This window comes from Podarcis erhardii (assembly GCF_964252035.2).
Source record: "Podarcis erhardii genome assembly, chromosome: 7".
NCBI lineage: Eukaryota > Metazoa > Chordata > Lepidosauria > Squamata > Lacertidae > Podarcis > Podarcis erhardii.
Window position 1 is genome coordinate 34,930,726 of NC_138511.1, and position 27,887 is coordinate 34,958,612.

Consider the following 27,887-nt stretch of genomic DNA (forward strand, 5'->3'; position numbering starts at 1 on the left):
ACTTAGATCTGCGGTCAGATCTACTTATTTCCCAAATAACTTGAAGTTTTGTAAACAATTTTCAAGCCAGTCAGAAATAAAGACTTGTTTTCTTTTTTTAAAAAAAATGCATCAATACAATTTTGTAAAAGCAACATAACTTAGATGAATAAAAAAGGGGGATCAGTGAATCATCCAAATATTAACAATTTTTTTATACAAAAGGATTAAGTTTTGACTATTCACAGATGGCCTAACACCAGCTCATATGCATCTTTACATTAACAATCCAAACTGCAGAATCCAAAGCTTTGCGGTTGTGTGCATCAGCCCAAATCAAGCACCATCGCAGACAGGGCATTCATGTCCCTCATGTGGGGATGCTGGGCAAGTATTTCTTCTATCTTCTCCCTCTGCTCGGACGTAGGGAAGATTTTTCTCAAGGCTTCTCTTAAGTGGATTGTTTCTGCAGTAGATCTTGGATGCGGGGGGAGGGCTGGGTTAGCATGAGGTGCTGGTGGAAACATAGTCAAGGCAGGTACGGCACCAGGTAACGGGCTCTTTGGCAACTGTCCACTACCATCAGTTGGCATCAGGAAATGCGATGTCCCAAAAGGAGGTGGGCTGCCACTTCCATGGCCATGTTGGGGTAGAACACCTCTGGAGAACAAAAACAACATTTCAAACTAGGAAGGCAAGAGAACAACCATCTCCTATGTTTCCATGGGGTCTAAAAAGAAAGATACTCTAAAACAGGCATCCCCAAACTCGGCCCTCCAGATGTTCTGGGACTACAACTCCCATCATCCCTAGCTAATAGGACCAGTGATCAGGGATGATGAGAATTGTAGTCTCAAAACATCTGGAAGGGCCGAGGCTGAGGAAGCCTGATTTAAGGTTTAAATTTGTTAAAGAACTCTGGATGACACAGTAACGACATTTCAAGTTGTCTCTTTCCACATTTGTCATTTTAAATCATCATCATCATCATCATCATCTTGATATGGCTGGTGATAAAGGAAGATGCACACATTTAATCATAATAAAATATTCCTCTGCATTTGATGGATTTTTACAAGTCACCAATACAATTACAGAACTTTCTAACCTTGAAGTGCCATCGCATAGAAACAGCAGTTCAGATTAGACCTTGCTTTGCTTATGTATTCAACATTTTATGCAAGTCATTTTTACCTGACCTTTAAACACAATAAAGCACAATAAAGCTTTACATGATAAAGGACAAAGAACTGAGCCCCTCCCAGATGCAGACCGGACACAGGTAACAAAGCACTTTCCATGTGCCCACCGCAACCAAGCAGCAGATCTTCTAACAGCTGATGCGGCAGACCAGCTATTCATGAAAGTGCATCACAGCTCCAACTGCAGTGTGTCCAATGTCGTCATGTGACCCACCACAATCTAACATCAAAAGATGTTACCAGAACACTTGCCTTCCTTTTCTCGGTGTTACAATCCAATGTTATACAAACGTACTTGGCATCACCACACAGAGATAGCTGTGGTAACTGATGACAAGCAATTCCTCCTGCAAAACCACTGCTTCTTCCTATCTAAGGTCTTATGTGGTGTGATTTACATCTCATGACCTTCTCAGTCACACAAAGGGCTTTGATTCAATAGTGGCATCTGTTTTCCCTTAAGCCCCACAGGGTACTCTACCTGAAACGGGTTTCCTCCTGAAGGAAACGTTCTATTCCTGGTCCATTTCGTCCCAGAGGATCATCGGGAACCATGAAGAAGTCTCCAACGAAAGTGTACGGCAGCAGCCTGCAACACCAAAACAGGCAGTAAGGAAAAGCAGTAGGAAGGAAAGCAACATTCAGATTTATAGACAGAAGTAATCTCAACATTCGCACACTATACAAACATACAGCTGGTGTTCTTTGAGGGGAGGGCTGTCTGGCAGGATACTATCAAATCATGAAACAGTCCTAAACCTGATGAGACCAGAGGTTTACCTAGTCATCCATTCTTTACCCTTCCCTAATCTGATGCTCTACGTACAACTGGAATCCAAGCACATAAGCCCTAGCCACCATGGCTAATAAGGATGATGGGAGTTGTAGCCTAACAACATCTGGAGGGACCAAGTTGGGGAAGGCTGCTATACTCTAACTGGCAGCAATTCTCCAGGATCCTGAGCAGAGGTCTTCCCCAGCTATAGTATCAAAGATCCTTTTAACTGCAGAGACACACAGGGGATTGAGCCTGGGACGTTCTTCATACAACATGTGCACTTTACTACTGAACTTCAATGCTTGTGGGCAGCACAAATTCAGCGGGCGGAATCCAGCCTCACAGAAATCCACTGCAGTTCCAATCCTAGGAGAGCTTTAGTTCAAACACTGCTTTGTTGAATTGGGACCTTTCCCAATCACCTGTTCCACATTGTATTGCAAAAATATATGGTAATGATGCCATTCACAGTCTCAGAATCTAAAAATCCACAAGAAGTTTCAACAGAGTGATTTCAGGAGTTTGCCTGTGAGGCGCTGGGGACACATGATGGCCAAGCTTCCCTCTGCTCTATCCGGAAGTGGCTCACTAAATATGAGCTCTCTCAGGTTATAAAGCTGGTGAATGTGTGCTGATGGGATTTTGCCACCAGGGCATTCATGTTCCAGCCAAGGTAGAGAGCTGACTGGCAATTCAATTGCCCTGTGCCCCAAATCCAAAAACAAACCTGAGAAAGAAAGATGCAGAATTGGATAGGGAACACCAACCACCTCAACATAAAACGGGAGCAGGGAACCTGTAGTTCTCAGGGTGTGGCCACACTACAACTCCCATCACCCCGGACCACTGACCGTGCTTGCTGAGGATAATGGGTGTTGGAAGTCTGGAGCCCAATAACAACTATAGGGCTACAAGGTTCTCCATCTCTGGCAAAATCAATAAGACTAAATTAAGTGATTAAGCCAAAGCAACTTTTATCACACCCCCCCCCCCACTAAATATTGTAACCGATCACTTGTCCACCTGCCCACTGCGCATTTTTGTAACTGAACAAAATTAACACATTACCTCTTTTGAATAATCTCCCTCCAGGATGTGGACTCATCCACAAATTCTCTGAGATTATCATTGGTGACAATAACTCCTCCAGTCTTTTCAGCAAGATGTAGCAAAAACCTACAACAACATTTGTTGGGAGAATCAGCATCCTTGCACTGAATAAGTTGCTGGGCAACAAAGCAGCCATGTGCTACTGTGGATTGAGTAATCCTGGTTTTGTGACCCACGGGAAGTCACACAGGAAAGCAGCTGCTGTGCTTCCTAGGTGGCTGATGATTTGGCCACCTTACTAAAGCTAAACAGGTCTGGGTATGGTCAGGGCCTGGATGGGAAATGAGGATGATGATATTATTACTACTACTATTATTACAGTGCTGCAGACCATATATTGTTCTGGGGATGCCTAAATCTAAGCTGGCCAGCATACAAAAGAACCAAGCGCCTGTTGTTTCACAGAAGGCTTGGGACTAAACGATATGCAAAGTAGATCTTTGGATCCTGTTCCAGGCATTATATCCATTAGGAAACTTGGGCTATAGGTTTATAATTAAATTCATTATTAATTCTTAAATTAAGGCAAGATAACAATGAATGTGTTCCAGAAAAGGTTTCTAAATAATGCAAATGCATCATGTATGAAATAACTCAAACATTAAAAAAATAAAGAGGGTGATCAGCAACATTTTGTACCAACTTAGAACTGGACACACACAGGGACAGTGTTCAGTCTGCAGAACAACAGGGCAAGTCTACACTACACAGTTTTCCTTGACGGTGAGCTGAATCAGATGTGCATGAATGACGTGTGGCTGTTCAACACTTCAGCTTGGTCTGCATATGCAGGAAAAAGAGGTAACAAAACTGTGAGATGGTTAAGTGGATTGGAGAAGGGACCACAGCTCAGTGGCAGAGCCCACTCTTAGTATGAAGAAGTCGCTAGAATAGCTTCTTCATACATTCACATTCAGAACCTGGAGACTTATATTAAGTCTCCACATCTCACAAAGGTATGCTATCTTAAAAGCAACACAGAATAATATGTTCACAGGACAAAACAGATGCGTATCCCATTTCCCAACTCAATAAATGGCTCCTCTTGAGAAGAACTAGGAGTCGCATAACTGTCCATCAGGTACACAAACTCTTTTTACCTGTCATCATGAGATGCAATCCTGGCTCCAAATACAACCCTTGCAGGGGTGAGCGCCAAAATACCAACATCCTGGAGCTGGGTTAAGAAATGCTGTTCTATTAAAACGAAAATAAAAAAGAACACATTGAAAAGAACTGAGTTTAGAAAGAACAGATGTTTTGTGCAGGATTTTATTTTGGCAGAAAAGTAACTATTGCAATGCACTATTATATTAAGTGAATCAGAGCATTCAAAGAGTGCCCATTATACTAACTTTTACAAAGGTCTGTTTTGTTATCCCTGAGCTGGGGATGGTGGGGAGGGGAGGGGAGGGGAGGGGAGGGGAGGGGAGGGGAGGGGAGGGGAGGGGAGGGGAGGGGAGGGGAAGAAAGAAAGAAAGAAAGAAAGAAAGAAAGAAAGAAAGAAAGAAAGAAAGAAAGAAAGAAAGAAAGGAGGGAGGGAGGGAGGGAGGGAGGGAGGGAGGAAAAGAGGCTGAAAGAACAGCAAGCCCTTGGAGCTCCTCACTAAAATGGTATAGCCCTATTCATTCATTTGTACAACCTCCCCAGAATCCAGTTTTTTGGTCATGCTCATATAGGACAGAATGTTAGTAAGATGTGCCATTTTATATATAAAAGGTAAAGGGACCCCTGACCATTAGGTCCAGTTGTGGCCGACTCTGGGGTTGCGCACTCATCTCGCTCTATATGCTGAGGGAGCCGGCGTTTGTCCGCAGACAGCTTCGGGATCATGTGGTCAGCATGACCAAGCCACTTCTGGCGAACCAGAGCAGCACATGGAAACGCCGTTTACCTTCCCGCCGGAGCGGTACCTATTTATCTACTTGCACTGTGCTTTCAAACTGCTAGGTTGGCAGCAGCAGGGACCGAACAACGGGAGCTCACCCCGCCGCGGGGATTCGAACCGCCGACCTTCTGATCGGCAAGCCCTGGGCTCAGTGATTTAACCCACAGCGCCACCCTTTTTATTTTATATATAAAATTAAACAAATCCAAATTGTTTACTAGGTACCAGTTTATTTCCAAAAATTGAACACAGGAGATGGGAATTGTGAAACTTCAAAGCAACCACAATCCCATTAAATCTTTTACCTGTGATGTTAGAATCTCTCCTTGTTCGCCACTGTGGGACAAACACAGTGATCTTTCTGTGGCCACGTTTCCAAAAGTGATCAACAGCAATTGCAATTCCCCGACATGAGAAGATCTTCTGTAGACCATGGCTGCAGAAAGGAAAGAAAGGAGCAGAGTAATGTTTGCTAATCATCAGAGTCTGCTTTACAAGAAATCAACAGCTAAACATACAAGATGAAAAAGCATGTAAAGATAAGAAGTGAACTGTTTGTACAAATCAAATGATGCAGTCCACCAACGGTACTCCTCACTGGTTTTTTTTTTTGGGGGGGGGTAGCCAATCTAAAGGTTTATAGAATTTGGATGCTGGAAGGACATTATATCAAAGTCATTTATATCGAAGTCAGTTGGGAAACATAAGTAGAAAAATTATGTAGGACCGCCCCTCCCCCGGGCACCATGTCTTGCTTCTCCATGTTCAGTCAGGAAGGCTTCCCATGCAATTAAGGACAACCATCTTCCAAGGTCCTTGATCACGCCAGAAACCCCCATGAGTAGAAAAGGCTCCCTGCTGCAGCAGCTACATGGGAAAGCTCAAAAGAGCCATGGAAAACTGCCCCCTTTTCTACTTGTCTTGCCCCTTAATAATTTTTCTCCTCCCCTTGTTTGTCCTGCTGCCGCTAACCTGTGACAGAGAAACATTTAGGCTTATGTAACCAGTCATGTTTGTGCAGGAACTCCCTTGGCAAAGCTAATACTATGCTATTCCGCTCAGTGCTACATAAAAACAGAGTTGTTTTCTCTTGTATTATCTTACTTCAAGGTTTTTAAAGCAGGGTTCCCACAGGCCCATTGGTGTCTCATTCCCACCATCTTATTTACTTTCCTTGTGGCACACCAAAACTGAACAACTTACTTGAAACAGCAACCCCTTCTGACCCGATAGAGAAAACATTCTCCCTCCCATGGGGCCAAACAGCAGTCAGAGAAGTTGCTCTGGAGGTGGAAAACTGTCCAAAACCACCCCGTACACACACCAACTTTGCATTAGAGATTGCAGCCTGAGCAGCAGTTGTTTTTTTAAGGGAGTTTTACAAGGAAAAAAAACCCCACGTGACTATTATCTTGTAGTTTTAGCCTTATAGTCAATCACAACATTTCAAGATCTCTAAGAGGGTTGTAATAACTCTTCGTTAAAATGTTTATTGCACACTCATGTCCTTGCAACAGAAGAGGGACTGCAAGCTTAGTAACTGGGAGGAACAAAATAAACCAGCTGTACGTGCTTCACTCTTGGTAGTTCTGTTTATTTAGACTTCCTTCCTGATATGCTTCAAAGCTAGTTACAATCTCGAGGCTCAGCACGCAACAAGGGGCAGATTAGGTGAGAGAAAGAGAAGCTTGCCCAAGGCCAGGTCATGATATAGAGAAAGAAACGGCAAAACAGGCCCCATGTTGTACTAAATGTGGGCTTTGGAACTGGGAAGGCTGAAGGCCATTATACCAAACTAAGGTTGCATACGCTCCATCCACATGCCCACTTCCTTGGTCTCATTGGGGGAAGTCATGTGCTGGAAATGTCCAGTGTGGATGCAGTCTAAGAAAACAGGGCACTGAAGCTTCAGAGTTGCTGTCATGTGCACTTTGCAGCAATATATGAACTGTCTTGCTACACAACCCAAAGACGAACACCTGCCACCACCTACTTTTTTTTATTTCCTCTTTCCCCCTTGGGAAAAAGCCCTGGAAGATTTGCTCAGGTATAATTTCCAAACCCTGCACCAGGACACACTTGTGCAATGGGAGAAATTATGTGAGCCCAAACGATCAATCCACAGAGGAGGCTGCCTTCAGAAACTCTGTAAGAGACAGTACTTCAGGCCTGACCCCTTACAAATCAACATTCCACTGCAAAGGTGCATTTAACCACATCTCTGTCCTGGATGTAGCAAAATGAGCCAATCAATGCAGCGTTGCAATAGAAAGATCTGTCCTCAGACAAAGCTGCCTGTTGCTTCTCAGCAGGAGTTGCAACTCAGGTGGGTTGGAGAATTGGCAAAGTATGATGGGCAAGGAGGACTGGATGAAGCATCATGACTGACATACCAACACACAATATTTTAATCATGACTTTTTGGAACAGAATTTTCTACACTTTACCAGCCTGGAGCCTATCCCTCTACATTCAAAGACCATAAGGGCAAGTAATGCTTGAGCAGTTCAAGTCCAATCTAGTTCAGCATTCCGGGACCCGCAGTGGCCAATCAGATGCCCCATGAAATCCACAGGAGAATGAGGCAATGTTGCTCCCCGGCAAGTGACAATCAGTGGCCCTTTTAACCTGGAAGTAACTTCTAGCTATAATTATCTCAAGGATTAATACCAAGTTCATTCAACAAGTGTGGGCCCATATATAGCCAAAATAGCATGACTCTCTGCAAAGAGATTCAGCAGACTTGGGGGAGCACCAAAGTCTGCGGAAGTACACCCAAATAAAGTTTTTATTATTATATTTCTAAAGCAGGAATCTGAAGAACAGTCCACCAAGAACCAAGCATGATCGGGGACATGGAAGGTGGACTCTGTGTTGAGAGGTGAAAAGGAGAAAATAAGGGAGATGGCATGGCATGCTGACACCCTGACTCTACACTGCAACATTTTGTTGCAGATCCTATTTGTCTGGCTACCAGTCACTGACTTCTCTATACAATATCCTGAGTTACAGCAGGGGTCCACCAGATGGGTGTTTATTCTATTTATGTGCATATGGGAGAAGGATAAATAAACAGAAATTGAGGGTGCAAATAATCACCTCACTATACATAGTTATAGGTAGGTAGCTGTGTTGGTCTGCCGTAGTCAAAACATAATAATAATAATAATAATAATAATAATAATAATAATAATAATAATTCCTTCCAGTAGCACCTTAGAGACCAAGTAAGTTTGTTATTGGTATAAGCTTTTGTGTGCATTAATAATAATAATAATAATAATAATAATTATTATTATTATTATTATTATTATTTTATATATAGATGTATAATTTTGGAAAAAATAAATCATGAGCTAATGGCAGAGGCAAAACCACACCATAACTTTGCTTGGTTTACACATTGCATGATATCCACCCTTCAGTGATCATTGCAAAAGTCTCAAAATACCCAATGAAGGCCACACGCTTCCTTTAATAAGTTCACAGTTAAAACATGATGCATAGAATTATTACACAGTGTCAACTATTTGCATACCCTTCCCCATTAGTCCCAGTCTGGGCAAAAACTGGAATTTAAGATGAATCATAGTTGTGACTTTCATTTTACATCACTATTTTCTGAGCTTTTTGAAGAACTAAGAAATTGTTCACATCAGCGGATTTTTAATGCACCCCTCCCCCTTTGTAATAGCAGTTTATTCTGAAGTCCAGTGATTTCACAATGGTGCATTTTCCACACCCCCATATTACAGGCTGCCTCCTCCCTGCAGTATCACAACTGAAAATTGCTCCCCCTGTTCAGCTTAAAAAGCAGTATGGTGAGGCACTACAGCCTTGGCAACATGTGCTGAGAGCACACAGGCTACCTTATTTAGTCCAAGAGTGGCCAGCAGACTAACTCCCATCAGCCCCAGACAGCATGTCCAAGGATTGTGGGAGCTGGAATCCAACAACATTGGAAGAGCCTCATATTTACTACCCTAACTTGGCCCTTTAGCTTTTTGGATAGTGAACTTGGTGGTGTTAATATCCCATCAACTATTCCACACCACACTGACAAATTTACACTTGCACAGTTCATGGAGATTGCCTTGATCTTTGTAGGAAATGAAGAAGAGCACCATCGATGTAACCCTTGAGAAACCTGGCCCTTCAGGGATAACCCAGGCCCTGGTTGAATTCTCGTCTTTCAAATATGGGTATACTCTGTCCATTGATCTCAATGAATCTACTCAATCATGATGAACTTAAGTCAACTAATTTCAGCGAGTCTCGTCCCTGCAATATAAACCATGGCCACTACCCAGCAGAGTTTTGTGGAGGGGCAGGGCCATGGCCCCATTTGCAGCCCTGCACAGCAGCAAGCCGGGGGGGGGGGGGCGAGGTAGAGGGGGGAGAAGAAAAGGATGATTGCTGCTACAATCAGCAGCTGGCCTGATGCCCCAATGCACTGGTAGCGTGACTGGCATCATATTCAACAGACCCTGGGCCAGACCAGCCTTTTCTTCATCCAAACACTTCCACTGGCTGCCACCAGCACTTTTGCCTGCCTCTTTGGTGGGCGTAAAGGGAAGCTCCACATCACTGGCAGTGGACAGTTTGATTGGCTGGGCAGAAGGACATGTCCACCCAAGCCACTGGCCCTGCTCTCAGATACAGCCCTATGGCTCCAAACCTCTTTTCTGGTCCTGAAAACATGGAGGCAAAAGTCTACCCAATTACACACTAACAAGTAAATTTGTTCTAGCCGATTACTATAAGGGCCTTGGAATAACAGGGAAGTATTGATTCCTTCCTTTTCCTTTTACAAACTCTAGTCTATATTGGTATTTAATACAGATTTAAACATATTGGGCTACCTGTATTTAGGTTTCATCTGTTCTACAATACCTCCCCTCTCTGGCTTCCTCAGCATGTTTCTAACTACAGACCTGAGGCATACTATGGGCATCTTCCTAATGTGGAGATCATCCAGAGAGGCCCTGATCCAAAGGCCTAACATAGATGATACGTGTAACGAAACCCCAACCACTGCTTCCTCTACAGTAGGATAAATCTACAGCATCATCTTCATCACAAAAGCAGAGCAGCAGAGACAAGTGTGCTAGCATTGCTCCCCCCATTGCTGTTCCAGGTGCTTTCCATGAGATGGAGGGTGATCTTCTGAAATGCAAAGCCTACTTTTCTCAATGAGAGGCCACAGAAATCCCCACTTCAGAACTTCATCCTCCACCTTGTGAAGGGCAATCAGAATAGCTATGGGGAGGCAGAGCCAACACACTAGTCCCCAATGTGTATTTATTCTACTTGGATGTAGAATGCCTGAAAAGGGCTCTTGCCACTTGAAAATTCATTTAGAAGAATATGATTAATATTTCTCCTCAGAGAGGAAGAAAACTCCCAGAAAATGTTTTTCTTTCAGTGGGAGAGGGATTTGCAAAAGAAAAACAAAACTAGGGAATAGGGTACTTAATTTCTCCTCTCTCTCGTGTTCCAAGCATTTGCTTGGTTCTCTCCAAATGAATCCCTGGAATGAAGAAACAAGCCTCTGGAAGTTCTCTGGAATGAGGAAAGGCAGCTTACGTTGGGAAAACAATTTGGTGTTGAAGGTATAGACAGGATTCAGGATGTACACCCAGAATTTCTCTACTCAAAATTTCCCTTCCCTAGGAAATTCAGCAATCAGGGCGGGTTTTTTTTGGTTACACATATATTCATGCAATGGGTAGTTCCACCCTGAAGGCCACTGCCTTCAGGGGTGAGGTTGACATCTAGTGAGGTCAGAATGACCTCTTGTAACACCTTCCTTCTGAAATTACCTGCCTGTTAAGTCTGGATATAAAAAGGTCTGTTGTGGTTTTCTGGAGTAGTCAATACCTCTCTCTTTCTCTCAGGAAGGTTTTTGGGCCGCAAGTTAGCAGCTAGATCTGATCTCTGTTAAGATGCTCATAGGTTCTTAATTTTGGAATTACTGCATGGCTTAGTTTTAATTTTAACTTTGTAATTTCACTGAAAGATGATGCGGGGATCCTACAGTTAAAAAGGAGCTCCTTGGGGGAGGAAGGGCGGAATATAAATACAATAAATGATAATAATTCTGCAGCATCATTTCCTTGTGCCAACACAATCAAAAGAAATAGGTTTGCCCAACAGTAAGTGTGGTGTTGTGTAACATCTATTTGTTTCAATAGCCAATGGTTTGGGTCCAAATTTGGAGCAACTGTTATAGTGAACCTAAAAGAGGCTCTCCAGTGTTAACCAAAGATTATTTACATTCTGTGTTTTGGTAGGTAAGCAAATCCCCACTTCTATGATTTACAAACAAAACTGTCCTGCAATAACCTGTTCTAAAGTCAGTTATAGAAAGTGGCATACAGTAGAAGAGGAAATTAGGTCTTACAGGTGTTTTAAGTCAGTGCTGCAATATTCTGATTAAATTGGACCAGGAATATGTCCCGATTAGTTAAGTAGCAGCTTCTGCATGTATTCATATAACTAGGATAATATGGAAGGTTATGCCATCATCAATTTGCTAGTCTTTAGGGCGCTACAAGACTTTAAAAACAACAACGTATATTATTGAATGCAAGTACTTTACTTATAAAAACTGCCAACCATAAACAAAAGAAGTATTCCCACATTTCCACTGAACAAAATGGAATGGCTCTAAGGTGGCGTCCTTGACACATGCATGCATCATCTATACATGCACTGTGTTTTAGAATTATATTTTTTTTACTAGCTGAACAGAAATTGAATCCACCTATCAACTAAAACCCATCTAATTAATATGTCTTTAACTGGATAATAACCCTAGTTTTAAGAGGGAGGGGCAAGTGTATACATGATCTTGATTTATTATTATAGACTATTGTTGGCATTGCTTGGTGGGGTGCTTAGTTTTGGTTCATGCCTTTAGTTCAATACTACAGGTAAGAGGAAAGAAGGCTCCATACTACAAAAGAAGCTGCTACAGGATGGCATGCGTTGAGGTGGAGACAGCATTTTCTTTCTCTCCAGTAAAACTAGAACTCAAGGTCATGAAATGCAAGCGAATGACAGTAGACTCAGCAATTCAAGGTCAAAGAGCCCTAAGAGCAGCAGAGGGTATCTGCCACACCCCAAGACCAACAGTGCCCACTCTTTCATTCACACAGCAATCCTCACTTTGCACAGGACAACTAGAAAGGGGAGAAGACTGAGGGGGAATTTTCTGCCTCGTCTTGTTTAACTGTTGGCAACTGAAAGCATCTTGCTCAAAGTCCCCCCAAAATCTTGAAGCCGGCAATGTGGAGAAGGGCTCTCAATTGTAAGACAGCCCTTATCATATGGGGCCTTAAATAAATGTAACATGTAAAAAAACCAAAAGAAATCCAGCTCCAAAATGCTGGCCACAAACATTTCAGGTTTTCCCAGCCATGTCTAAAATGCCTCCGATAACCCTTCCTCTTCACACTTTTCACAAAAGACAAATAGTCTGACAATTTATATTTACCCTGCTACTGGATTCCACCCTTCCTACAAGGAACTCTTCATGCAGGTAAGGCTGAGAGATGGTGACTTTTCAGAGGTTAATCAGAAAGCTTCAGAAATATGAACACGTATCACAAATATGACAGAGTCCATGAAGCATAGCAACAATGAATGTAAGCTGTTTGCTTGGAAGTCCCCAGCGCAAATCTTGTTTCAAAGGTGAACTTACTGGGTGGCCTCAGCAACCTACTCACACCCTCACCTGAGCTGTGACTAATAAAATTATGACCTTCCTTATTGTGCTGTTGTAAGGATGATTAAGCTAACATATATGAAGCACAAGGAACAATCTCAATCGTTATGTAGCTTTCATTCACACAAGTGGGATGATTTGAACCTGCAGTATATTCCTCAGTGAAGCTTAAGCATGTATGATGGTTGTGAAAAGAGGCAAGTCCAAAACAGTGTAAAGAACTGGCCGAGGACACATAACTCAAGCACCATAAAGAAAGCACGAGTGACAAATGAAGTGCATGTCTTAAGAGTGTGCTACAGCTGGCTTGCTCAGAAATCAAACAGGATATTCCAGACTGGCACATGCTGAGGGAACTTTTGGTTACATTGCCAATGCTTTTCTGGTTAAGAAATTCATGCCTGACCATCTCATTGGCTGAGCTTCATGTAACTATTGGCGTACAAAATAAGAGGTTTTCTTTACTTTAGATATCTGGATATTATTCATTGCTACAGAACATTTAAATTGTCCAACATGTCAAAAGGAGAGAGAATAGAGTCTGATCTAAATTTCCCACACCTCTCACCAGGAAAAGCTATGCGTTCGTATTTTGCACAATTTGTATACGGTGTCTGTTTGATAATGTGTGGTTTGCTATGCCTAATAAAGGATCTTGATAAAATCCTGGTAAAATCTGCTTCCCCACCCCACCTGGCTCTAAATACATGCACTTTTTTGTAATTCGGCCCCCCTCCCACACCTGGTTTCACTCTGAAATGCTACTGAAACCCAACAGTCATGAATACTCACGCAATTGCAACATTGCTGCCATCTATTACTATGTACTTTAAGTGGTCTCTCCCTGGCTCATTTTTCAATTCCAACTTGTATGGTGTTTTCAAAGATTCTTTAAACCTCTGAATCCCAGTGACTGAAGGGTCAGCATGATGACTGTATGACCCTCCTTTTCTCCTTTCTGAGGAAGGGGCAGTCATTTGCAGATGCTCTAGGAGATGATTTGTTTTTGGGGGTGGGAACTGCCTGACTCCAAGCTGCAAAGGATTACATCGTCCATGCTGATCATGCTTCGCAGATGAGGGGTCTGGACATGCCTGAAGAACCATAGTTTCTTTCTCAACTGGTGGGTGTGGAGTCTCCGAGCCACCCCTTGCTACCAAGCCAGGCTCTTTCGGTTTCCTGCCTTTCACTACCCTTTGCATACTATCACAAGCATTCACATGACCGTCACTTTCTATATCATTTGTTTGGGAAATACGAGACTGTTCATAATAATAGTTTGAGACTGCTTTACTGCAGCCTTTGTATTGTGGATTTTGGCTTCCAGAAAGAGGAGTCTGGTTTTCACTGTTTGATATATGCGGTTTGCCTTCAACTTTGCACTGTGCTCGTGGAGCAGAGGTCATGTTTTGTTCTGCATTCTTTGGCTGCTTTAATTTCAGAGCTCGGTCCTGCTGGCCTTTGCTGCTAGAGCTACCTTTATCTTTCTCTGCCCAAGTCCCAGCAGTCCAATGTAGGTCATCAACCTGGTCTTTCTCTTCAGGGACCTTTTTGCTCTCTCTTTCAATTTCTTCCAAAAGCAGTAGAGGCTCAGCCAACTGTCCGAGGTCTCCAATCACCTTCTCCACAATCTGTTGTGAGTAGCCCATGCTTTTGAAGAAGTTCACCAAAATGTTGTATTCCATTTCCTCACTTATCTCATCGCCTTCTTTAGTGTTCAAACCCGGACCATCCATCTCGCTGCTTTCATCAGTGACCAGATCAACCACTACTACATTGTTTTCTAAAGAAAACTGTTTCTTTGGTAGCCTTTCCTCAGCATCTGATGACCTCCTTTTACATGACTGCCTCTCTTTGCATGCAGATGTCTCTAAGGAATTCAGTCCATTTATAGGTAAGAAATGTCTTTCTGGAGCATCAGGGAAGAGAGTGTCCATTTGCTTTGCTAACTCAGTGACTGGGGTACCTGCATTGTTTCTTGCTTCCTCGTGACCTGTTCTGCAGTCATTGTTCATTGCAGACCGTTTCTGTATTTCATTGGGAAGAAGTTCTGGAGTCCCATCAAAATTGGCAGGGTCCACATTTTTACCTTCTGCTTTCTGGCTTTCGCTCTGTGCAAGGCTAAGTAGTTCTCTCTTCAGTGAGCTTGGTAAGATCAACAAATCCATTGTATATTTATCCGCATGGGCTTCAACAAGTTGTTTAAACTGTTTTTTCACTTCTGACTCTCTGCTGTTCAGCAGACTTGTGTTGTTTCTGAAGAGACTCACAAACTGTTGAACGTGGCTTCTGGCCATGACAACAGGTTCAGCACCACCCTTAATGTTCAGGGTCCCTATCTCCACAACAGTAATATCAGCACAGGTCCCCTGAATAAGGCAGTTCAAGAAGAGGCTCTGGGCTCCTACAAAAATACAGTGCATGTCTTTGGGATAATGCTCCCTCTCTTCCAATTCAGGTTCACAAATTCCTTTAATATATTCCTACAACAAAAAGGAAAGAAAAATTAGAGAAACTGGCATCTTTTAATTCAGATATCTACTTGCAACACAATTCACTTCCCTCACTCCTTGAAATGAACATCACTCAAAGCAAATCTGTCAATCAAGGATCTGAAGGGTCACCTAATATATTGGAATCACTGGCAGTCACCTCCTGGTTATATACACATATGCACCATCACCATTTTATTTTATTTGTTACTTAAAGATAAGAAAGGGAGAAAAAACGAAGTAGGCAAGCAGAAATTCAGAAACTGGAAGTGTGTCCTGGATCTAAAAGGTTGACAGCTCCTGTTCTAAGGTTAACTTCACCACATTGGTTAGAACAAGCCTGTCAGAGATGAGGACTGAACTCAAAGGATGCACTTCCTCCAAACCTAATTATAATCACCCACCAACAGGTGAATTTCAGGGTCCCAATGTGTACACATGTACCATATTTTTCGCTCTATAGGACGCACCTTTTCCCCTCCAAAAATTGAGGGGAAATTTGTGTGCATCCTATGGACTGAATGCAGGCTCCTTGGCTTCAGCGACAGCAATGCTAAGCCTCCGAAGGGCAGAGGGAGCACTCCCTCCATGCTCCAAAGCCTTCATGTTGATTTCGCTGAAGCCTGGAGAGAAGCGTCGGTGTGCACCGACCCCTCTCGCTCTCCAGGCTTCAGGGATAGCCGTGCGCAGCCCCGTGCAGCCCCTCTGGCAGGGAGAGGCTGCACAGGGCTAAAGAGGAAGCCAAAACAGCGAGTGGGATCCATCCCGCTGGCTGCCTTGGCTTGTTCCATAGCTGCATGCAACCCCTCCGGCAGCGAGAGGCTGCACGGGGCTATGGCTTCTTTAGCCTCACGCAGCCTCTCTCGGCAAGGAGAGGTTGTGCGGGGCTAAAGAGGAAGCCAAAACAGTGAGCGGGATCCGTCCCGCTGGCTGCCTTGGCTTGTGACATAGCCGCACGCAACCCCTCAGGAAGCGAGAGGTTGTGCGCAGCCTATACACTGCTCTTTGAGGCTGGGGGGGGGGAATAAGATTTTTTTTCTTGATCCCCCCCCCTAAAAACTAGGTGTGCCCTTTGGTCCGGTGCACCCTATGGAGTGAAAAATATGGTAATTCCTGACTGTGACATGCAACAGCAGCCTTGCAAGGGCCTTCCCTCTTGCTTATTATTATGCACCAGCTTCCTGGCCCTGAAGATGGATGGGTTTACACATTTTTACGAAATGATGCAGGGGTGCCTTAGGCCACACTGGAACCCTTAAAAGGGCCTTTATTTTGGGTCAACCCTGTTTCGCCACCAGCAAATAGAAAAGGGCCAGAAAAGCAGAAACTGCTCAACAACAGCAATGACGCTGCCAAGTTCTGCCACCAATTTAAGAACAGCAACATTACACAATGAGCCAGCTGGGGTCTTGTGAATAAGAATTTGTTACTGGCACAATGAATGTTCAGTTATTTCCCCATCTTTTTTCTCTGCACAGGAGCTACTGCTGGGCCTGAGGAACATGAACTATTTTCCAAGGCTCTCTGAAACCTGTGCTCCAGCTCCCTGGAGGGTACAGTGAACTACAGCACCACAGCAACTTGGTGCCTTGATGCTGTAGAAGTCTTCTCACACTAAAGCACCTGCAGAGACACCAAAACACACTGCAGAGGAATCTGGGTCACACTGTTCACATTGGGAACTTGCGAGGCCTTGAACACTCTTGAGAACTGTACAAGGCTGCACACTGCATGGAAAGACTGATAATGCGAGACAAGTTGTATTTACGGAAGCTTGTATATCATTACAGATCTCTGTTAATAACATTTTCTCATGGTCCACTCCTACACTTTGGTCTAACCCCCAGCCCCCCAAAAACGCATGATAAATGGTAAGCTGAGAGAAAAAGTGACTAACCAATGAGCTTCTTGAGTGAGCAGAGATTTGAAACCATGTCCCCCCCTTAGCACTGGCTAAGAATGTATTTATCATCTGAATAAACCATACTTTTATATGTTAACAAACAAGTTAATTTTATGGCAAACCAAGTTATGCATTTAAGTTCCTGAAAGCAACAAAGTGACTTTCCATTTGTAAAGTGTGCTGAAAAAGAAAAGTTTTGCATATTTTCCCATTTCCTCCAAAAGTTTCATGCCCCCTCCCCTGAAAAAAAACAAAACCAATTCCCATCAAGCCTTCAACATTCTTGGAAATTTTACATTGCTACTGATAGCCTTATCCTCCAAGAATATATCTCATCCCCCCAATTTACAGCTGTTCAGCTCTGAAATCACTTACTCTTTTAGAACATTACACAACCTGCAAGATATGAACTACTCATTGAGAAATCCCCATGACCTTTTTGGCCTTCCTGAAACAGGTGGAAAACAGGTATTCCATGGAAGATCTCATTCTATGTCCACTTTTCAAGAGAGCTTTTCCTCTTTCTTAAAAAAGCAGCCCTGTCGTGACCACTTTATTGAGGAAGGTGCAAGAGACTTATTAAAACAAACCAACCAAAAAACCCAAGGGCATTTCCATTCAGGAACCGAACTTTCTTTGCACTTGCAATCTCCAAGCCAACCCAACCGAAGAATAGGAAGCTGCCTTATATCAAGTCAAACATAGGCCTGTCTGTTAGTAGTTAATACTCACTAGTACTGTGGCTTTCCATAGTTTCCAATAGGAGTCTTTTCCAGTCCTATCAGTAGATGCCAGGGACTGAACCTGGCAAAACATGTGCTCTGTCACTGAGCTAAGGCCCTCAGCCTCTACAGAATTCCTCAATCTAAAATATGAACATGTTTAGAAGAAGCCTATGTAAGAATCATTCTCCCTCCCTCTCCCAAAGAAGTCCAATGACATGTTACCAAATGTGCCATTTTCTCCTTGTCACACCTATCCCTAGTTTGCAACTATGGGTCCTAGGAGAGCGAGAGAGAAGATGACAAGCATGCCCTAGTACCATTTCAACATAACAGTATATTTCAGATTATGAGAACAAAAAGTTTAATATAAACTCCAGAAATAAAGTCCAGCAGCATATATTCAAATCATGAGCACATACTATTGTATTGTATTGTATTGTATTGTATTGTATTGTATTGTATTGTATTGTATTGTATTGTATTGTATTGTATTGTATTGTATTGTACTGCATTCAGACAGAGTTGTACAGGGTGAGTCTTTTAAAAGAGGCTTCATGGAACATGTGTACAGTCATACCTTGGGTTACACATGCTTCAGGTTGTGTTTTTTTGGGGTTATGGACTGCTGAAACCCGGAAGTACTGGAACGCGTTACTTCCGGGTTTCGGCAGTCGCACACACTGAAGGTTGCAAACGTGCATCCCGCACGGAACACGTTCGCAACCCGAGCGTCCACTGTACTCTGTATCCACGGGGCATCTTTTAAAGGACCTATCCTGTACTTCTCATACTAATATCCCCAACACAAATTTTAACAGCTTTGAAGAGGTTACTTATAAACAACGGAAACAATACTAATTGCAACATTATGGTTTTACCCCTTAAAAAAATATAGCATGGTATATTTCTTAGTAATAAAACCACAATTGGGCAACTGCTTGAGGCAAAAAGAAAAGGTCCCGTGCTCTTTTGCATTGCTGTTCTTCTGCCTACATCCAAGAGAGTACTGAGAAGGGAAACCAGAAATGCGTGTTTTACTATAAGGTAACTTGCACACAGCAATGTGTGTGTCACTGCAATGCATCATACAAACAACTGTATTTGATGACTGTCTATTCAGAAACTTTGTTTGGTTCAGAATGCTGTGGTGAGGTCATAAATGAGTTTTTGCCAGATGATCATGATATGCTGGCATTTCAGGATCTTTTACAAGCCCCCAATTCATTTCTGGATACAATTCAGAAAGTTGCTTTTTAAACATACAAGTCATACCTTGGAAGTCGAACAGCCTAGTTCTTGAACGTTCTGGCTCCTGAACGATCAAAACCCGGAAGTGACTGTTCGGGTTTTCAAATGTTCTTTTGGAAGCAGAATGTCTGATGGGGCTTCTGCAACTGCGCTTTGGTTTTCAAACATTTTGGAAACTGAACAGACTTCCGGAACGGCTTCCGTTCGACTTCCAAGGTACGGCTGTATAAAGTTTTAAGTGGCTGAGGTATCTGAAGGACAGTATCCTTGCATGAATCTGTTGGGCTTAAAACTTAATTTGTCTGAGTGCTCTAGTGCCTCTGCCTTTGGGTACTAGGTTGGTGCATATGGATAGAAAGAGGACCCTTTTTTTGCAACAATATCTCATTTTCAGAATACCCTGTAAATAACCTTCCTAACTATATTCAACTGTGCCAACTAAACCTAATCACCCTGTGAGCAAAATATGTCAGGGAAACTGTCATGGCCATCTTCACAGCTGCTGCTCCACCATCTCCGTTCTGTCACAGACACCTTTACAACTAACTTCCCTGTGAACATGAGGAGGAGCCGCCAGCAAGGCAACTGTCAGCACCTCTACCTCTTCAGATGGGCTATTTAAATACCACACACAAGTTTTACTGCTCTTAAAGGTATGCCACTGCTCTTAATTTACCTTAGGTTGGGATTGCCAAATGGTGCCTGCGGGCACCATGCATCCTCGAGTACTTTCCTGGTGCCCACAAAACCTCAGTGCCTGCTGCATTCACCAGCCTCTTTATGATGAGGTGGCAAGGCGCCTTTCCTTCAAAGCACAAAAAGGTGCCAGAGGAAGTAGGGTAAGCAATACTATTTGCCACTTCCTCTTTTAGCTCTGTGTGCTTCTCAAGGCTCAGACAGGCACCTGAGAAACTGAGCACAAAGGGGAGTGACTGAAAGGATATGAGGGAAATAGGAGCTGAAGGGAAAATGGAATAATCAGGGAGGAGTGGAATGCTTGCTGGATTCAAAAGGGAGAGTGCAAGAATAATAACATAGTGCCAGAGAGAAAGAAATGTGACTCAGAGAGAAAGGAGGGGGTGAATCCAGATCTAGTAAAACAGATTATAGTGAAATTACATCATTTTTTCACAGTCCCCTCACTCCACTCCAAATCAGGTATCTGAAGAAGTGTGCATGCACACGAAAGCTCATACCTAGAACTAACTTAGTTGGTCTTTAAGGTGCTACTGGAAGGAATTTTTTTATTTTGTTTTGACTATGGCAGACCAACACGGCTACCCATCTGTAACTTGAACCATAAAAGTCACAGATCCAGTTCATTTCAGTTCTGTCATGGTGCTTCCTCATAATTTTACAAGGAATTCTCTCAAACCACAGGTCACCTCTGTGTTTATATATGCATTTTTTAGTTTGCCATTGGTTTGTTGTCATCTTCTCTAAAAACCATGACGATCCATGTTGTAGTGGTGCTAGCAAGCAATAAATCTGTGGGTTTTTTTTTACAGTGTAGTCTACTAATGTGAGTTTTAATTTGATGGTGGTGAGGGCCCTGTGTAAAATCATGCATATTCAAGTGAAAATGTTTTAATTCTACTGGATCCAGCTTTTACCCAAACTCCATGGAAACACAAATAATTTATATATTCATTCGAGTGGGGATGGGAGAAGCTATCACAGCAGTCGCTCAAAATGCCAAATGTACCCATGGGTCTCAAAAGGTTAGTGATCCAAAACATTATGTATGCTGTTCTGCGTGCCTTATTAGCTTGAGTGTGGGGTTAACATAATTAAAACCAACTTATTTTCCATTGCATTTGATTTTATTGTTACCTCTTCTAATGGTGCTATTTAGTTATCAGTTTTATGTTTTAATATTGCTAATGAGGATTTTATTGTCTAAGTGTTTTGTCTTTTAAGCTACCGTGGGGGCTGAAATCAGAAAGGCAGGGTAGAGATATTTTGAAACAAACTATCCAATAACCTAACTCTTTAGAATTTTTCATATTACCACAGAACAACCTACACATGAGCAAAAATTCCTTTGAACATGCAGTGAATCTCTCCCCAATCCAGTCTTAAGGCCATTTCCTGTAACACATTTATGTTGATTTACAAACTAACCGTGTAAAGTGTAAGCATGAAAAACTGCTTGTAAATTTGTACTACACAGCTATGCTTATCAACACATTAAGGTATATTTCTGTGGTATTCCTGTGTTTGCCTCTCCTTAATGTGTGAAAGGGCCCCTTCCTGAAGATCTGAGCAGCTCTTCTGCTGATCTAGAATGAGAAAGTCGTACCTTGGTTTTTGAACAGCTTAGTTCTTGAATGTTTTGGCTCCCGAACACCGCAAACCCAGAAGTAACTGTTCTGGTTTGCAAACTATTTTTGGAAGCCAAATGTTTGATGGGGCTTGCATGGCTTCTGATTGACTGCAGGAGATTCCTGCAGCCAATCAGAAGCCGCACTTTGGTTTTCAAACGTTTTGGAAGTCAAACGGACTTCCGGAACGGATTCCGTTCGACTTCCAAGGTACAGCTGTAATTGGCAAAAACAGCACAAGCCTCAGACACATTGAATATTTTTAAGGAGTAAAGCAAGTGTCATTCTGTGGGTTTTGAAAGAAGTTGCATGTGACTATAAATATATCCTGTGTAAAACTTATTTGTGATTTAGCCATGTCATTACTTTGTGGGCTGATCACCTTTCCTATTTCCCACAATCTAGAGACATTACAATAGCTCACACTGAAAGAGAATTGCTTAACTCTGTGGTAGCAAAGCAATTCTCATACTTTGGTCCAGGGCTGGAAAAGTATTTCCAAACTAAGAATGGACAGTTATGTAGCCAGGCCTGAGAATTATAAATTCAAACTTATGGGGTCTACCTGCCTCTCTGTCCCTCCATCTGAACAATAAAACACACAATTCTATGTCAAAAGGTATTTTTTAATCCTCACTTGACACAAGGAAGGGGAGAAATATTCATGTCACCTTATTTTTGGTAGGTAGAAGGATTGTAGTTCAGTGATTTTGCATGCAGAAAGCCCAGGTTCAATTACCTGCCTGAAACCCCAAGAAGTCACTGGAGTCAGTGCAGAACAACCTTTAGCAACCTAGAAGCCTCCAGATTACTTTGACACCTGCTGTTCTTGACTACTGACTATGCTTGTCTATGCTGAGTGGTAGAGGGGGGTGTGTGTGTGTGTGTGTGTGTGTGTGTGTGTGTGTGGAGAAAACTGCTGTTTAGGGAAACAGATTCCCATTTCAGGGTACATGCAACTATTTTTATAATGCTTTGTATGCCAAATGCTTAGGCTCTTAGGCAAACCAGGGGTCTAACAATTGTCAAAACCTGATCACAAAGGCAAACACGAATGGGTTTTTTGGGCGGGGGGGGGGGAGAGGAAGGAGTGGAAGGTATACTTCCTACCCAGAAAATGTACACTTCCCCCACTGCTAAAAGTCCTAAGGCAACTCCCCCATTATGCTAGTTTCAAACACTTGAATAAGTTGTATGAAGGGAAAGGAATTTACCGTATTTTTCGCCCTATAGGATGCACCGTCCCATAAGGCACACCTAGTTTTTTTTTGGGGGGGGGGAAATAAAGGGAAAAAAATTATTTCCCCCCCAGGCTTCCCCTGACCCCAGCCCCCAGAACAGGCAACTCTCTGCAAGCTGTGGGAGCCCAGCACTGGGCTCCCGCGCTTTGCGGAGAGCTGCGTGAAGTCTCCGGAAGCCCGGCGCGGGCTCCCACGGCTTGTGGAGAGCTGCGCGAAGCCTGGAGAGCGAGAGGGGTCGGTGCGCACCAACCCTCTTGCTCTCCAGGCTTCAGCGAAAGCCTGCATTCGCCCCATAGGACGCACACACATTTCCCCTTCATTTTTGGAGGGGAAAAAGTGCGTCCTGTAGGGCGAAAAATACGGTACTTGCCTGATAGGAAAGCAAGACACACTCATAAGGATGTATGGCCAAGTATGTCCCCTATATAAAGCACTAAGCAGCTTCTCTATAATTCTTTTATTTTTTAAAGGGATATATAAGCATATCTCTTTCCATACATTCAAAAACAGTACCATTTAAGGAAAATCTTTAATTTGGCTGAAGCAAAAAAAAAAAAATCTTATTCCATGCATAAAAACATATAAATAACAATTTTGCAAACCGATGGGTGGCCCAAATTTCAAGCCCCTCCAACCTAACAACTGGCAATCACTCCAAAGCTTTTCCTGTCTCCCTCGCCTCCTTCATTTTGGGCACTGTGTGTTGGCAGTTCTCACTTTTCTTATTGGGCTGGCACCATTTCCACAACCCACAAATTGCTCCTAACAAGGTTCTACAACTAATTGGCAAGTGCTGGCCCCATATCTTTGGAAATTCATAATAGGCCAGGATTTGCCAGTTAATTGTGGAACTAGAAATGACTATACAATACTGCTGAAGGGCAGCACCATCAAGGCCACATGTTTCTCTCCTTCCATCTGTCACCCACATGCTTATTTTTTGTGATAGTGGCACCCTAAGTACTTGCTGGCCAGCCACCAGCTCAGGCTCCTGTTCCACTGCATTTTTTTTTTTTTTAAGAAATCTCTTCCTCCTCCCTCTACACAGTATACTCAAATATTTGTGTAACTGAGAAGTACAAACAGGTATCAAGAAACGTACACTGAGTCCCCAGATTGATGGTCAGCGTCTTGCTAGTATCAGCACATCATATGCCCAGAGGGATACAGTCCTGGTTGAGGGCAACCTTATAAATCTCAAAAAATCTAGCAGAAGAAAACAGTATTTTGCTGATTTTGAAGATTACAATAGAGAAGGCTTGGCAGTTCCCCTGAAAGCAATTCCCATTACAGAAAGCTTTAGTTCAGGTGGCAGCAGCACCTGAATTTGTAGTTCATGCTGTTGAGGACCCCGGAAAAGGAGATAAGTTAACATGGTGCCAACTGAGTGTTAACATTTAAAAATTGTTAAAATTGATGGGATGCTGCCAAGGCAGATTCATGACCTTTGTTCATTACAAAATTTTACATAGCAACAGCTCATCCTGAAACAGCAGGCTTCTCACACTTGTTGAGTGGCTCTAACTCACCCTGAGCCCTGAGAATAAGGCATGCTATAAAGCAAATATATCCCTCTTGTGCTTATTTTCTACACACCCAAATACATATAGTTCACCTTAACTAAAGAGCCACGTTTTGCGTGGGGATCATGCTCCTGACCACCTTGCGTGTCAGCAGAGCATGCATCAGTCCATCCCGTCGCCACACATATTGGATAAACATAAAACAGTAGTTGCCTGTATTTTTAGATACACACAATAAGATGCATGTGCATTTTGTTGACACACATTGTACTCTATCTCAAGGCCTTAAGGCCACTGAATTATAATCATGTTCTATTGTACCTGAAGCTATTAACCTTCTTGAGCCCTTATGGTAAGGGTGGGCAAAACCCATTCTCTTGTCAGGTGTAAAATATATACACCTCACCCGGGTACTTAAGATGGGGTGTTCTATAAATCCCTTTTCCGCATGTCTATATGTGCAAGCACGTATGCACACACATACTTGAATGAGGAAGAAGGAAACTCATTTACACCCCACCCTATCTCATGGACTCAAAATGAGTAATATATACATACACACTAAATTCTATTATTTGTGTGTGCACAGACAGACAGATCTGGATGTGTATGCTATATGAACGGAAATGAATGACCCAATGAAGATTGGCTTGTTAAACCTTACTTTCATATATTGTAAACCAGTGTAAGATAGTATCCCACTAGGACAGGCATAGGCAAACTTGGTCCTCCAGATGTTTTGGGACTACAACTCCCATCATCCATAGCTAACAGGACCAGTGGTCAGGGATGATGGGAGTTGTAGTCCCAAAACATCTGGAGGGCTGAGTTTGCATATGCCTGCACTGGGATCATAATCTACTTGTTAGCAGAGCTGTTTGGTTGCTTTAATGCTATGATATAATAACAGGTGTTACATCACACACACACAGTAAGGCTATCAACAACTACTAGTCAAAATGGCTATGTGTAGCCTCCAGGTTCAGATATCATAATGTCTCTTTTTTCCCAGGAAACTTTTGGATCATCCCCCTATGCTATACCTTAATGTAACTAAGCCAAATCACATGCTGTTGACATATCACAATCTTCCCCGGCCTTCATTCCTCCCTATCCTTCATTCCCTGTGTATAGTTTAGATTTTAAGCCCCCAGGAGAGGAAGCTGTCATATCCGTTTTTTATAAAGAGAACCATTTACACACATGGTGCCATAACAATATCAATTGCTGGGAAGCAACAACAGGAAAGGGTCCCTGCCTTCATCTATAAGGAGAAGGGATATAGCTCAGTGGTACACCATCTGCTTTGCACGCAGAAGGTCCTAAGTCCTGCTTGTAGGCTTCTCAGAGACAAGGCGGGTGATACTGGACTAGAGAGACATTTGGTCTTACCCAGCATGGCTTGCGCTTTCTCTCTCTCATATTTCACACACAATATACCTAGGACGGGGGAGCCTGTGACTGTCCATACGTTGTTGGACTCCAACTCCCATCAGCCTAGTCAACACGGACAACAGCCAGGGATTGTGGGAGCTGTAGTGCAACAAGGCTACAGCCTCCCTACCTCAGCTATATACAAATACACAAATACAGGAAGCTGCCTTATACTGAGTCAGATCATTCATCCATCTGGTTCTATATTGTCAACACTGACTGTTAGCACCATGGTTTCAGTTGGAGGTCTTTCCCACCCCTGCTTTGTGATGGAAGGGTTTGAAGACGGGCGCTTTTACATGAAGGCAAATGTTCTGCCACTGAATCAAAATCATTTCCCTATATACACAAATATATCACAGCCCTATTAAAACAGAAGCCGTCCAGAGTTGTTGTGGTGCAGTGTTGGACTAAGAGCTGGGAGGCCAATTTCCCCACTCAGTTATGAAGCTCTCACTAAGTGACCTTCCGCGAGTCACTCACTCTCAGCCCAACCTAGCTCACAGGATTATTGGGGAGGAAGTAAAGTGTATTTGCCACCTTTAGCTCCTTGGAGGAAAGGTGGGATATTCATGTAAAATTTAAATACACATACACCCTCCCTTGCATGCCTACTACTATGCGCTGCGTGAAGAAACCCTTTATTTCATCTGCCCTGAACCCTCGACATTCATCTGCACTGGATGTCCTCTGCTTCTACAACCTCACAGGGTTGTTATGAGGACAAAGAGCAAGCAGTGTAGTGGTGTGTCAGGCAGAAGCCTGGAAGAGACTAGGGTTCAAACTCCCCGACTGGGCCATGAAGCTCACTGGGTGACTTGGGGACACGGTCACTCCCTCTCAGCCTAACCTACCTCCCGGGGGTTGTTGCTATGGGGATGAAAGGGGGGGGGGGAGAAGAACTGAGCTCCTTGGGAGTAGAAAATTGGTCTGTAAAGGAAATAGACAAACCAACGAACAATGGATAAGCTATCTTGAACTGCTTTGGAGAGGTGATAAGGTATGAATGCATTAAAACAAATAAGAGATTAACATCCCCCCCTCAGCATACCTTGGCGGCCCGAACGTCCTCCCGCTGGCCTCGGAGGCTCAGCCAGATCCTGCGCCCGGCGGCGGCGCTTTGCTGCTGCCCGAGATCTAGAGCGGCCCAACCGCCGCTGCTCAGCGACCCCAGGATGGCCAGGCGGACCCGGAACAGGCGCTCGATGCTGGCGCGGCTCCGCTCCAGGGAGCCGCTCTTCTCCGCCGGGGCCGTGAACTCGTCCAGCACCGGCTCGGCTCCGAGACCTTCCGGCGGCAGCGCGCCTGCGGCAGCAGCGGCTTCGTTGCTGGTCGTAGTGAAGGCCGCCATTACAACGGCGAGGAGCGGCGGCGGCGGCGGGAGCGTTGTTGGCGGCGGCCGCCCCTGATGCTTCCCATCGCTTCAGGCCTTGCGAGGGAGTCAGGACAACAACCCCGTCGGGGAAACTCCCCCCGCCGCCCTGCCCCACACCCCGGAAGCGCTAATGCCTCATCGCTATGCAACGGCGACGTCACCATGAGGCGCCGGCGCGACACACAGAGCTGTGGCGCGCGCGGGGGGGGGGGAGGGAGGAGGCGGCGGTGCGCGTTTCTCAGTTACTGCTCTGTGATAGCTAAAGGGCTGGCTGGGTGCAGCTGGGCTCCGTCGCTCTGCCCATACGCGATGCCTCCGGCCGCCATTTTGAGTGTGGGCGAAGTGACTCTTGGGAGAGCCGCAATCTGGCGCCCTGTTTGAAGCAGAAGAGAATGGTGGCGGTGATTAAGTTTAAAGTAATCTGTTTCTTCCCCACCCCTGTCCGCCATTTCCCGTATATTTACTTTGTTATCTTTATTTATTTATTTATTTATTTATTTCTATCCCTACTTTGTTGTTGTTTCGTCCTGCTCGACTCTTCGTGACCCCATGGACCAGAACACGCCAGGCACTCCTGTATTCCTACTACTATTGATTAAATTTGAATACCACCTGCAGGTCTCGGGAGGTTACAACATAAAACCACAAAATACATAATAAAAACAAAAACAACCCAAGAACTCCTCCCTAACACATTTTAAACTGGATATCAATCAGCCAAATGCACAGTTAAAGAGTAACGTTTTTGCCTGGCACCTAAAGGTGTATAATGAAGGCGCCCACCGAACCTACCGGGGAAGAGCATTCCACAAAAGGAGCCACTGCAGAAAAGGCCCATTTTCTATTATTATTATTATTATTACTATTATCATTGGTCTCTGTGGAAGCCGTCCGGAGTGGCTGGGGAAACCCAGCCAGATGGGCGGGGTACAAATA

At 43.7% G+C, this 27,887-nt stretch overlaps 1 protein-coding gene across 1 annotated transcript; it reads right to left on the reverse strand.

The window, feature by feature from the left end:
- Window positions 1-70: 70 nt before the first annotated feature.
- Window positions 71-27,081, reverse strand: N4BP1 (NEDD4 binding protein 1). The gene is made up of 7 exons (XM_081870194.1): window positions 26,628-27,081; window positions 13,479-15,169; window positions 5,263-5,393; window positions 4,170-4,266; window positions 3,028-3,135; window positions 1,663-1,770; window positions 71-639 (listed from the first exon to the last, which is right to left on the reverse strand). The coding sequence occupies exons 1-7, from the start codon at window positions 26,925-26,927 to the stop codon at window positions 306-308; spliced, it is 2,769 nt and encodes a 922-aa protein (XP_081726320.1). The 5' UTR covers window positions 26,928-27,081; the 3' UTR covers window positions 71-305.
- Window positions 27,082-27,887: the final 806 nt, after the last annotated feature.

What these genes read in the sequence shown, in the direction of transcription:
- N4BP1 (XM_081870194.1), bottom strand. Translation starts at nt 26,927, where the DNA reads ATGGCGGCCTTCACTACGACCAGCAACGAAGCCGCTGCTGCCGCAGGC. An exon ending in AGGGAGATTATTCAAAAGAG is followed by an intron (nt 1,771 to 3,027) that starts GTAATGTGTTAA and finishes TTGGTGTTGCAG; the next exon opens with GCTGCTGCCGTACACTTTCG. An exon ending in CAGGAGGAAACCCGTTTCAG is followed by an intron (nt 640 to 1,662) that starts GTAGAGTACCCT and finishes TTTGTTCTCCAG; the next exon opens with AGGTGTTCTACCCCAACATG.